This window comes from Muscardinus avellanarius (assembly GCF_963383645.1).
Source record: "Muscardinus avellanarius genome assembly, chromosome: 1".
In the NCBI taxonomy this organism is placed as follows: Eukaryota; Metazoa; Chordata; class Mammalia; order Rodentia; family Gliridae; genus Muscardinus; species Muscardinus avellanarius.
The window spans coordinates 153,054,875-153,068,272 of record NC_137786.1 but is presented as its reverse complement, the minus strand read 5'-3'; the positions used below and the strand labels follow the sequence as shown (position 1 = coordinate 153,068,272).

Here is a 13,398-nt window from a genome sequence, read left to right as displayed (position 1 = left end):
GGCAGAATAAATATATCAAAATGGCCATACTTCAAAAAGTGATCTACAGATTCAATGCAATGCCCATTAATTACCAAGATCATTCCTCACAGACATAGAAAAATCAGTTAGAAAGCTATATTATATTTCAGAAATTTAGATGCTTCAGGGTGACAGAAGTAGAGGCAAAATAAATCAGCCAGAATTTGAAAATATTTAGGGCCTGGATTTGAAAGAGAGGTGTAGTATAACATTATAAGATGAAAAATATTGGCATATAATTTGTATTTAAACCCATAAGATTGTACGACAATTCTAATAAATATAATTTACTTTATTTTTATGAAAACCATACCGAAAATGGCATACATTTAGACAGTACATGGTATCCTCAACACCCCACTTTCCATTTCCCCCCTCCAAACCATGAGTGTCAAGGTTGACCATGCTACATTCATACTTTTACACATATTCTAATGTAACACCTCCATTAATCAACCTCAGCCTTCTTCATCTCCTACCCTTCCATTCTAGCTTTGCTGAGATTTCCCCTTCATTATCTGAATACCCTCTCAAATCCCCAATACTCCCTACTTTGGGCATAATAAAAAGAATATATGTCCCTTCTCTTTCTGTGCTTGGCTAATCTCACGTAACATAATATTCTCCAGTTCCTTCCATCTTCTTGAAAATGCTATTGTTTTATTCTTCTTTATAGCTGAATATAATTCCATTGTGTGTAGTTCCCATAATTTTGCCATCCATTCATCTGTTGATGGAGACCTAGGTTGGTTCCATATTTTGGCTATTATGAATTATGCTGCTATGAACATGAGTATGTACATGTTACTGTAGTTCTCTGATTTCAAACCCTTTGGTAAGATACCCAGGAGAGGTATAGCCAGATCATATGGTGGATCTATTCCCAGTTTTCTAAGGAATTCCACTCTGATCTCCATAATGGCTGAACAAGTTTGTACTCCCACCAACAGTGTAAAAGAATTCCTATTTCCCCATATCCACACCAGAATTTGTTGTTATTTGGCTTCTTTATGCTTGATACTCTGATTGGGGTTAGATGGAATCTCAGTGTAGTTTTGATATGTGTCTCACTGATGGTCAATGATGCTGAACATCGTTTTATGTATCTATTGGCCATTTATACCTCTTCTTTTGTGAAGTGTCTATTCAATTCAGTTGCCCATTTCTTGATTGGGTTATTTGTTTTGCTAGTGTAGAATCTTTTGAGCTCTTTGTATATTCTGGATATAAGCCTTCTATCAGAGTGGTGGCTGGCAAGGATCTTCTCTCATTCTGTAGGCTTCCTCTTTAGGTTCTTGATGGTTTCCTTTGATGAGCAGAAACTTTTTAGTTTGATGCCATCCCACTTGTCAATTTTTGCTTTAATTTCCTGCACTTTGGAGGTCTTCTTTAAGTATTTTCTTTAGTGTTGGCTTTGTACTCATGATTTTATTTTGAGATGTTGCTTATCTTGAAACACTTTTGTTTCTCCATCAATTTTGAATAACTTTGCAGGTTATAGCAGTTTTGGTTGGAAGTTGTTTTTTTCCAGGTTCTGTATGACATCATACCAGTCTCTCCTGGCATTCATGACTTGGGTTGTTTAGTGTAGGGTGATCTTTATTGCTTTGCCTCTGTATGTCACCAATTCTTTTGTTCTCACTGCTTTTAAGATTCTTTCTTTGGCCTCTATGTTGGTCATTTTGATTATTACATGATGTGGGGAAGTCCTTCTTTGATCTTGTCTTAACGGTGTTCTGTATGTCTCCTAAATGTGTATGCTCAAGTCTCTTTCCATATTTGGAAAATTCTCTGAAATTTTTTCTCTGAAGAGATTATGAATACCCTACGTCTGTACCTCTATCCCTTCTTCAATCCCTTTTATCTGTAAGTTACAATGTTTCATGTTGTCCCATAGTTGTTAAATGTTTAGGCTTTGTTGCTATAATGACTTCTGTATGCTGTTGACTGTGCTTTCGGTTTTGAATGAACTGTCTTCTAACAGTGATATTCTATTTTCCATTTCATCTAATATTTCAGTATTTCTTTCTATTGCTGTCTTCATTTCATTTATTTACTCTTTTATGTCATTCCAGACCTCTTTCTGATTCATTCTTAATGTCTTCATTTCCTCTTTCATTTTCTGTATACTTGCTGTGAGGCCTTTCATCATATTTTAGATCAGGATTTGAAATTTTCCTTCTTGCATTTTTTATAGGTCAGTATTTATGATTTCCTTACCTCTTCACTGTTCCTAGTTCTCATATTTTCATGTTTCTCAGTCTTGTTTTTTTGATGTCTTGGCATCTTCTGTTTAGTGTGATTCTGTGGGTATTCTGTTTGACCCATTTTAGTAGTAGGAATTTAGAGGTTTCAGCAGGTAAGCAGTGATTTTTGCAATGGTAAGGGTCGGGTAAGCTGGGGTGATGGGTATAGGAGTTAGGTAAAGTAGAAGGTATGATTAGGTTAAGTAAGAACTTAAGTGTAATAAGGTAGAATCTGGTTGAGAATAAGAGAAGGTTAGATAGCAGGACTCTTGTAATTAGTAGAATACTTAAGTATGGAGATATGAAATAGTTTGATTATAAAACAAGGAGATACAGTAAGGGGAAAAAGTTTTTATACAAGATAATAGACAGACTAGAATGAGGAAGTTTGAAATAAAAGTGGGGAAAGGAGCAAACAAACATGAATAAAGTAACAAAAAAGTTACAAAAACTATTATAAATCAAAGACAAAAAACAAAAGAAAAAAAGGAGTAAGAAAAGGAGGAAAAACAGAAAGGATAAAAATAAAATAAAAAAAGATCTAGCGACAATGTGAGAAAAAAATGAAATGAAACAAAATAAACCAACCAAAATAATAAAAACAAAAAAATCCAGTTCTGCTAATTTATGTATATAGGACAGGGTCCCGTATAATATCAGTATGTCTGTTCACTGTGGAAGATTCTGGAGTATATTACAATGTCTCTCATTTGTTCCACAACCTATTGTCAGCTCTTGAACCCACATTCTGAGTGTTTGCACCCCTCTCTCACCTCTGACAGCTTTGTGTTTAGGTGTCAGGGCATTGCACCAGCAGAGGGCATCCAGTGTAGTCTTGGAGCAAGCCCCTGTGACCCTGTGCAGGTATCATGCCTTGAGCACCTTTCCTGTGTCTCTGGAGGTTCTAACTAGACTACCACTGGGATGGGCCACCTAGTCTTAACCCTCTGGGGTCCCGTGGCTGCTATGACAGTCTTCCACCTTCACCATGTACCGAATAACGCAAGTGGTTATCCAGCTGTCCTGCTGCCGGGCTCTGGAGGGCACATTGTGCTGCTGTGGATGTGGCCTCTGGTGAGAACGAGTTTTTTGATATATTTCTTCATCTCTGAAAATGTTGTGCTGGTCGCTTAAGATGTTGGAGCTCTGCCAGCTTTCTGCCCTTCAAGTTCTTGTATTATTTGGGGGGATTTCTTGGGGCTGCAGTGCTGAAGTCAGCAATACCAGATGGAGTTGGCACTCAAGGTTTGAAAATAGATATAATTTAAATAGAAGAATATGAAAATCTGCCCTGGAGTATTCCCATAGTATTGTTATGGAGAAGAAAAACCAGTCAAAGGAAAAAGTCAGCATGGTAGACTAAAATCAAAATAATATGATTTCCTAGTACAGGAAATTCTAAAAATATAGCAATAATAAAAATGATGATGATGATGAAGATGAAGAAGAAGAAGAAGGAGGAGGAGGAGGAAGAGGAAGAAGAGGAGGAGAAGAGGAGGAAGAGGAGGAGGAGGAGGAGGCGGGAAGGAGAAGGAGGAGAAGGAGAAGAAGAAGAAGGGAGAATAATTGACTGTGTCAAATGCTGTGGCTGCCGGGCATGGTGGCGCATGCTTGTAATCCCAGCGCTTGGGAGGCGGAGACAGGAGGATCACACAGGTTCAAAGCCAGCCATGCTGGTTTAAGAGACCCTGTTTCCAAATAAAAATATATAAACAATAGGCCTGGAAGTGTAGCCTGGAGGCTGGAGGGCTTCCAGGAACCCCAGTACCACCAAAAAAAAAAAAAAAATGCTGCTGGCTTGTCAAGTAAAATGAGTATTGAGGTACAGGGCATGGTGAAACACACCTGTAATCTCAGTACTTGAGAGGCTGATACAAGAGGATCACAAGTTCAAGGCCAGTCTCAGCAACTTATCAAGACCTTCAACAACTAGCAAGAACCTATTTCAGAAAAAATAAAATAAAATAGGGATGGAGATGTGGCTCAGAGGTAGAACACCTCTGTGGTCAATCTCAGTACAAAAAGAAAGCGAATACTGAGAACGGATTATTTGTTTTCGTTATATGAAGGCCATTGGTGACATTGGCAAGTTTTAGTGAAATGATAACAAGTAAACTGTTTCAAGAAGAATTTAATAAAGAATGGGAAAAATTAACACAGACAAACCACTTCTCTTTTCACCCAAAGAGTGGTACAAAAAGAAGCGAAGAAATCAATGTATTTTGAGTCATAAACACCATAATTGGCTTATGGATTAGAATGAGACCAGGGTTAAAGGAATGTGTTCAGAATGGCTCTAAAATTTAGGTGACAGCATCTATATAAAAAAATTATCTATCCTTAAATAAGAATCCTTCCAAATGTTATTCAAATATAATATATAATTGAATATATGAGTCTAGAATCTAGTAAAGAGATTCATGGATGAAATATTGGTGTAATGAACATAGAGATGGTATTTAAAATCATGAGTCTGGATAAGATCACCATGTAGTAAGAAAGTGGGAAAGAGTGGACTGATATGCATTTGGAAATAAAAGGAACCTAATAATGGAGACAGGTAGGACAGAGACAGATAGAATGAATTTCAAAAGGGAAAGGATGATAGATTACATCAAAAGGTGATCACAGGCCAAGTAAGATGAGGAACAGAGACCTAACATTTAAGTCTTGGTAACAGAGACCATTGGCAACCCTGACAGGAAAAAAGGTGGTCCAAAGCTTTAGCGAGAGCCTGTTGGTGTGGTTTCTAGAGTGAATGAAAGGAAAATAATTGAAGACAGTAAGTAATAGCACAGAAAAATCAAAATGTTTTGCTATACAAGAAAGAAAAACTGAGTGAACAGTGGAAGGAGAGAAAGGTGAAGAGTACTTTGCTTTTGTTTTCTGTAGGAAAACCATGTGCATGTATGTCTACTCACAGCAAAGATACATTAGAGACATCTGAGGGGTGTTCATTATTGTCCCCAATATCTTCATGTGTGTGGTATTATGAATTCTATCTCTGAGCTACATTCCCAGCTCTTTTATAGTCTGATTTTGAGACAGAGTCTCTCTAGGTTGCTGAGAATCTCACTAAGTTGCTGAATCTAGCCTCAAACCTGTGATCCTACTGTTTCAGCCCCCCAATGGGCTGAAATAGCTCCCCCTCCTGTTTCAGCCCACTAGGATTACTAGCGGTGCAACACTATGCCCAGCTGTCACATATCTTAAGAGAATCACCCCTTGAGAAGGCAAAATGCCCTTAGTTTCTATTAGAGTAAAAAGAGGAATGCTCAAAGAGGACATTAATTATATAGGACATTTTGCTAATGATGCATCATGAATGATAGAGGATATAGTGGAAGAAAGGCCTTCAGGAATTAGGGAGGAGCCAGACATGGTGAGGCATGCTTTTAGTCCCAGTACTTGGGAGGCTGAGACAGTAAGATCACAGGTTCACAGTCAGCCTCAGTAACTTAGTAAGGTCCTCTGCAATTTTTTGAGACCCTGTTCAAAATTAAGAAAAAAGAATAAAATTGGTCTGAGGGTATAGCTCAGAGGTAGAATGTCCCTGGGTTCCATCCCTGGTACCACAAAAACCAAAAAGAAGCAACATAATATGTGTAAAATTTCATAATATGAGAATAAAAGTAAAGAAGATGGTCCCAATGTCTGTAATTGTCTGAAATGACTGGCATAAAATAATTAAGTGAAACCTTGAGGTAAATCTTACGTATGTACTGGTGATGGAGTGTAGAATGGGGCTAGAGAGGCCAGAGTGGGAATCCCTTCTTTCCGCTTTGGTGTACGGCAAGTACAGCTCAGCATTTCATTCATCCGTAGATTGGTGCCCTGTCTCTCAGACTTAAAGAACATTGTTCACTTGCCAGTGCAAAAAGAGGAGACAATTTTTTCCACATCTTCATGTCACTTCTTTAAAAAATCAGCTCTGCAGTTCTGTGAGATTTTTCAGGTAGGCCATGTTCCCTATGCTCTACACATTTGCCTTTAATTCTTCTGCTAATTTGTTAAAATTTTATTGATAGCTTCCAGAAGAGTCTTATGGGAAATTTAAGATAATTCAATTTCACTTTGTCATAGTAAAACAGAACTGTCAGCTAATTAACAGCCCCACCCCAGCCTTGGCTACCCCACCATGCTAACATTTGAGGATTAAAATGCACCAAGAGGTACCATTTAAGCAAAATTCTCCATGTCCTCTCTTTTTGCCCATATGAACATGCTCTGTCAGTATGCCCTGGACAGCAGGAATGAGTGAACAGCAAAAGGAGTTCCAACGGTAAATATATGCTATATAAAAAGTGACACCATTGTCATATCTTATGAGACTTATGGGTCATCCTGATTATTTTTCAGTAATGGTGATTTTCTTAAAAGCTATTTGTTGTGTTTTTCCTGTCCTCAGAATAAAGTACTATGTCCTTTCTCTCTGTAGTTCCAGAAATCATAACAGGAGACATGGAGTCAGCCATGGCAGTGGACCTAAATCCCTGGGTGGAATATGAGTTTCGAGTAGTGGCCACCAATCCAATTGGGACTGGAGATCCAAGCACCCCATCTCGAATGATCCGTACAAACGAGGCAGGTAAGAATTAGGAGATTCAGGGTTCACTTGGAAAGCAAGTTAAATTAATCAGGATTCCTTTATTGCTTGTCTCAGTATAATTTTCCCTGATGCAATTACTTAGGTATCATAAAATCTTTCCTCCATTATATAACTTTCATTTTAATAGTTTTCAGAGTGTCTTTCCTTGTTACCACAACTATAGACATCTAGATAAACACTTTTCTCCCAAACCTTGTACTATATTTAAGTTAGGAGAATTGGTTTACTTCTCTAAGTATATACTTATCCAATATAAAATATGGATAAAATTCAGAATTCATTAGATCATCTTCATTTCCTCTGGTGATAACATTTTTTTTAAATGATAGTCTATTCTCTTATAATTCACCTTTGTTGTCCTTAACCATCTAACGTACATAAACTACACTTTACAAAGACAAACGTAGATCTTCCTTGGCCTATTCCTTACTTGAAGTCTATTTGTATCACAAGAACCCATCTGCTTTCTAAATTAGGAAAAAAAAGATTTTTCTTGTCCTTTAGAATAAGTCTCTCTGATAAAAATATTTCTAATGACTATATATACAAGGAATTAACAGCTTTATTTAAAGACAAATTAAACTATCTTGCCTATCACCTGGGAAGAAAGAAGCATAAAGAAGAATTTAAAACTTTATCATAATTATTAAGTCATATTAATTGTACCAATTAATAGGTTTCTCTTTGACATTTTCATACAAAGATTTTTTTGAATAAATTTTTAATTACTTTGGACAGTCTTATTGAGATCTATCTTTTAAAATTCCATACTACTTTTATAAAGAACTAGAAAAGAGAAGTTCAGAAGTTCCTGACACCAAGAAATGATAAATGTTGAAGGAGAAAGAATGCTAAGTATCTTGATTGTGTCATTACAACTACATATAGGTATCAAATGAGCACCACTTGGACCTATAAATATGTAAAATTAAAATATAAGTCACATATTAAAAATACCTAATAAGGCATTTACTTGAGGGAATATAAATATAAGTAATTTGATAAGAGCAATGTGAAAACATTAGATAAGTGGGGGGACAGAGTAGTTATCAGATACAAAGAAGGAAAAATGTTTTAAACTTAATGATAATATATGAATCTCAAAAGAAATGCATTTAAAATGAAGATTTTGTCTTCTTCACTGCTCTATATTTGGAACAAAAGACATTGTCTGGCACTGGTACTCAGCATATCATGTTTTGAAAGGGAACATTCTTTTTCTTTCCTTTATACACCCAGACCCATGCCAGCATCTAGGCCAAAGGCATATATACATAGAAGACAGAAATAATTGTGTCCATTTTGTATTAATAGTTATAAAATTAGACTGACATTACTATTTTTTACTTTTAACAAATAAACAAAGCTTATAATCATTAAAATAAATTATCAGAACAATTTAGCATACCATTTCAGGCATTTACAAAAAAGAGAGAATGAAAATAATCCTAAATGGTCAATTTATTGCATGAAGTACTAATATTATTCAGATTTTTTTCATATGAAAATTAAGCCTCCAAGAATATAAAAAATAACATATTGTAAATATGTTAGAAAAGATTTATCCACAACTTGTCTGATTTTGTGGTTTGTTTCTGATAACTTGTTTTTCTGCTACTTTTTAATAGTGTGAATTTTCAATTGAACATGAATTGCCTGGCTCAGATTTCTTCCCTATGAAAATTAAGCACCTCAAAATAAAAAGTCAAATATTCTAAGCATGTTGGAAAAAGTTCTAGCCACAGAAAATCCAAATTTCCTGCTTTTCTGGTTTGCCTCTTAAAAGTTGTTTTTTTTTTTTTTTCTGCTACTTTTCAATAGTGTGAATTTTAAATCGAACATTAATTGCCTGGTTAGAATTTCATTCCTCCATAAAACTAGCCGGGCTTCCATTGTGTACAGGTGTTCATTAACTAAGAGCATACCAGGTCAGTCATTCCCCATTTTATATACTCACTGTGCAGATACAGAAATGGCTGCCAATAGTCATGCTTATGTTCACTTATTTTCTCAAAAGCACTCACTACCTCGCTTTGCATATTGTTAATTGTGTGTAAACAAAGACAAAGATTTCTGCCTAATTCATAGGCTCTCTACAAATATTCATTTCAAACATAAATAATCCCTCTGGAATTAATAATCCTTTTAAACTATTTATAGCATAAACTTCCTTGTGCTATTAAAAAGCATTTTAGCAAAAACACTTTGGCATTTTAAGCTAAACTGTGTTCAGATGATGCATTTAAAAGACCTCTTCATCTATTTCTGCAGATACCTCAATCATTTTCCTGTCTCTCCATTTTATCATGAGTTTAATATACATGACATACTTTAGTCCATTAAAATCATATGGAAGAGGAACAGTATAAAAAATGTATAAAGTACTCTCCCTAAACACAAGTTGAGGATGGTTTGTATTGCCAACTTCATGCTTCTTTTGCTTGGATACCACATACAGATAGAAGCTACTAATGGTGTTGAACCAAGTGTTGAGTTTTGTGCCCGTTTTGTCAGGCAGCACAGATTAAAAGGGACACCAATGTCCTGAGACATCCTCTCAGGTGACACAGCCTGTCTCTATTGAATACATAGTATTTTAAAAGATGAGTCTGTTCTAATGGACCAACTAAGCTTTGAAAATTGACAGAGCTGCTTGAGAAAGAAAAGGTCTTAGGATATCATATTGAAAGCCTTATGCCTCTTCAAAATTTATTTATTTATTTAAAAATTTTTAATTTTTTTTAATTTTTAAATATTAATTTTTAATATTTTTAAAATATTAAAAACTAATTTCAAAGCAGCTTTAGTAAAAAAAAACACTTTTACCTTAGAATTACTCCTTTCTCACACACCACAAAACATTAAATTTTCTTTTCAATTTTTCTCTAAGGTATATTTTCAATTTTCTAGTCTTAATGAAAAACCCTTGATAGCCAATATAGACAATATATAAATTGATTCAGTGTGACTAGTAAGTATGAGGATGTCAAAAGAGTCATATAAATACTTTAACACCATCATCATTAATTAAATGAGTTATTACCTTTTACAGTGGGAATTTAACAATCATAATAATTCAAAATTAGTTTCTTGATATTAAAGACATTTATAAACAAGTGCTACTTTGGCATTATCCAGATCAAACAAGGAAGAAAGAAAATTCAATCACATAAATGGTACAATTTGTTTCTCCCTTAGTATTGAAAACACTACACATGACCATAATTTTCCACATGCCTTTTTTATTTTTTTATTTTGTTGTGATACTGAAGATTGAGCCCAGGGACATTCTACCTCTGAGCTACAACCCTAGCCCTTTAATTTTTTTATTTTGAAACAGGGTCTCACTAATTTTCAGGGAGCATTACGAAATTACTGAGGCCAGTCTTGAACCTTGGATGCTCCTATCCCATCCTCCCAAAATGCTAGGATTTCAAGCTTGGACCACCACGCCCAACTTTCACAGGCCCACTTCTTTTCTTTTAAAGTATTTTAAGTTCTTTGGAGACATCTTACCCCCTACCAGGCAGTCCTATTAGGTATAACCCCAGTGAGCCTGTCCAAACCTATAGTGCCCACTTGGCCCTCAGTAACCATTTTACATCCCTACTCTGCCAAACCCCAGAACTATATTCCCCTCTGTTCTGATAGCTCAGCATGGACAGAGATCCTACAAAACTCTGAAGCTCAACATGATGAAGCCAGGGCACGAGAGGTAATAGCTGAACTCTATTACATGGCTGCCTTGCTCCTCACTTTATTTAGCTTGATAAGGAATTCATCCTTCCTTCTCTACTGACAGTTGGGGTTGGAGGGAGATGCCATGGCACATCCATCTTCTAAATTGACACCCGTCTCCCAAAAGTCTTCCAAAATAGCATTTCTTGTGATATAATTCCATATATGTGAGCTAAAGAAGGATAACAGGAGAGGATCAAAAAACTGGATTCCTTATTTTGTAGCAAGTCTGTAGTTTTCTCCAGCCAACCTCACTTTAGCATATGAGGTTACATGTGACTCATTCCAAGTTCAGGAAAGATTCCTATAACTTTCAATTACATTACTGTACTTGTACATAATCTTCTTTTACTGCTTTCTTTTCACATTTGTGTCTTTATAGTTCTTGTCCATTCTGGCTACCTAAATTTTCTTGAGTTCAGGAATTATGAGAGTCACAGTAAAATGCTATTGTAATATATTTGTGCACTGCTATAATAATTAAAAAATGAATGCAAATACTCTTATTGCAGCATAAGAGTAAGATCGATTAGCTTTATCTGGGACTATGTGAACTGACTTTATAAATGACATTTAATGGAAGTTTAAATTCCAGACCAAATAGAACTTGGACTGAGTATTAGAAAATAATCAGTTGCCAGGCACTCGTATATACAGAAAAAAAGAAACAAGCTATGGAGTTTTAATTTTTTTCAATTTGTGTTTCTAAGAAAATGTTATATAGATATTATATTTGTCTAATGTCATTAGGAAAATCTAAAATAAAATACTATTAAATGAACATTATGGTTTTCTTCAACTCAATGAGTAATTTAATTGCATTATATAAAAGGAATCGTTTCTCACCACAAGGAAAAGACAAAAAATATGCCAAGCAACAGACCCTCTAACTCCCAGTTATTAGGAAAAAGGAAAATAATAGGATGCCTCACATAGCAGGCAGTATTTTAAAACCAGAAAACTACTTTAGACTGGACAAGTCTTTTTTACAAAATATAGTCAAGAAATATGTCTTTGTTTCAGAGGCAGTTTGCAAACTGAGATGGTAATTTTAACTAAAGCCTTTTGAAAGGAAACCTGGTAATTATTAAGCAGAACTTCCCTAAAATGACCTCAAAGAAGAAAAATGATGGAAGACTTAAGCATGTAAGATAGAAGGGCAGTGGGAGAGCCTCAGCCCAGGAATGGACATGGGACACTCAAGGTAGACTCTCCTGTCTTCTTAGTCCCTGTAGTGTGTCACACATCAATTCCAGGGTTTATACCAAGTACTTGCCCTTTGTAACATCATTTAATGTTCACATCAGCCCTTTAGAGCACTCCTCAAAAAGGGTGTTTTACTGATGAGGAAATGGAATCATACAGTTTTAAAAACTTGCACAAGTTTATCTAGTAAATAAGTAACAGGACTGGAATCCACCCAGACCTTACTCCAACACTGCACCTCCCAGTTGTAATCACCTGTCTCCACCTCCTCGCTGCTTCTTTTTGCCATGTCCATCTTCTCCTTTGACCACATGAATCAGCCAGTCTCAAAGATGACGCATTCTCTGCTTTTACTTTGTTGTAAACCCTTACGAAGTTAAAAGAATACGAGTTGAAGATTTTTCACCTGTGTTCTTGACTCTTGCTCTTTACAAGAACGTTCAAAGTCATATGAGTCCTACACTTTCTAAAATACCCTAGAAATTTATTTTGCAAGTTGAAAAGAATATACTATGTAGATTTCCAAAGACAAGCTGGGTCAAAGCTGAACACATAATTCTACTACCAAAACAATATTATCGCCGGGCGTGGTGGCCCACACTTGTAATCCCTGCGCTTGTGAGGCGGAGACAGGAGAATGGCTTAAGAGACCCTGTTTCCAAATAAAAAGCATAAAATAGGTCTGGGAGCGTAGCCCAGAGGTAGAAGGGCTTCCAGGAACCCCATTACCACCAAAAAAAAATTATATATATATTCCACATAGCCAAGCAGGATCGTCTTATTTTAAGATCACATGTGCATAGTTTCTTGCTGAAGTTTTAGTGCCTATCACAGATGTCATCATCTCCTCTTTTGAAATAAGTAGATATTAATCAAAATACACTGTGGCAAATAATTATGAAATATTATTTTAAAATAGGTACAATTATCTTCATGAGGCAACTGGAATGGTAGAGTGGTGAACTGTGATTTAAGCCCAGCTTTTTTACCACAAGAACACCCTATTTGTACATAGAACTTTGTCTATACTATTGATAAGAACAAAAGCAGTATTTGAATATCAGACTTTCTATAAACTGATTATAAATGATAATCAATTTATGGAAGTATTCATGTGCTGTATACTTCGATCCTAATAGAAAAGAAATGTTTTTTAAAGGTCCATCTTGACATCCACCTTTACTAATCAAACAACCTCCCACCTCTTTTTCCATTTTCCTATACCTTTGCTTCCAAACTAGGCACTGGATAACTATTATGCTCCTAAATTACATGATTTATCTTGGCTTTCTAGTAAAGCCATCTTGTGTAATGAGTTATGTGAATACTTACTATACAAAAATTTTAAAATTTTTCAGGTTAAGAAAAAAAAGGCTAGTAAATTATTTCATCTTGTTTTATTTGGTTATTAGTTAACCCATGTTTGTGTGACTTACTTTGTTCAAACTATTATACTTATGAAGCATTCTTTAATATTCAGACATGCTTAAACTAAGGCAGTACACTGTACTTTGGTCATTCTTGCTGTTTATAAGAATGTTTCTAACATTTAAGATGAAAAGAGACAATAGTCTCTAT

General features: G+C 35.4%; 1 protein-coding gene across 3 annotated transcripts in view; it reads left to right on the top strand.

Moving 5' to 3' along the window:
- Positions 1–13,398, top strand: part of CNTN5 (contactin 5) — a gene marked incomplete at both ends in the record, with an annotated part of 736,851 nt that overhangs the window by 672,000 nt on the left and 51,453 nt on the right. For all 3 annotated transcript variants that reach the window (XM_080710120.1, XM_080710119.1, XM_080710118.1), the window contains one exon: positions 6,706–6,855. In XM_080710120.1, coding sequence (XP_080566246.1) covers positions 6,706–6,855 — 150 coding nt within the window. The remainder of the gene's footprint in view (positions 1–6,705; positions 6,856–13,398) is intronic.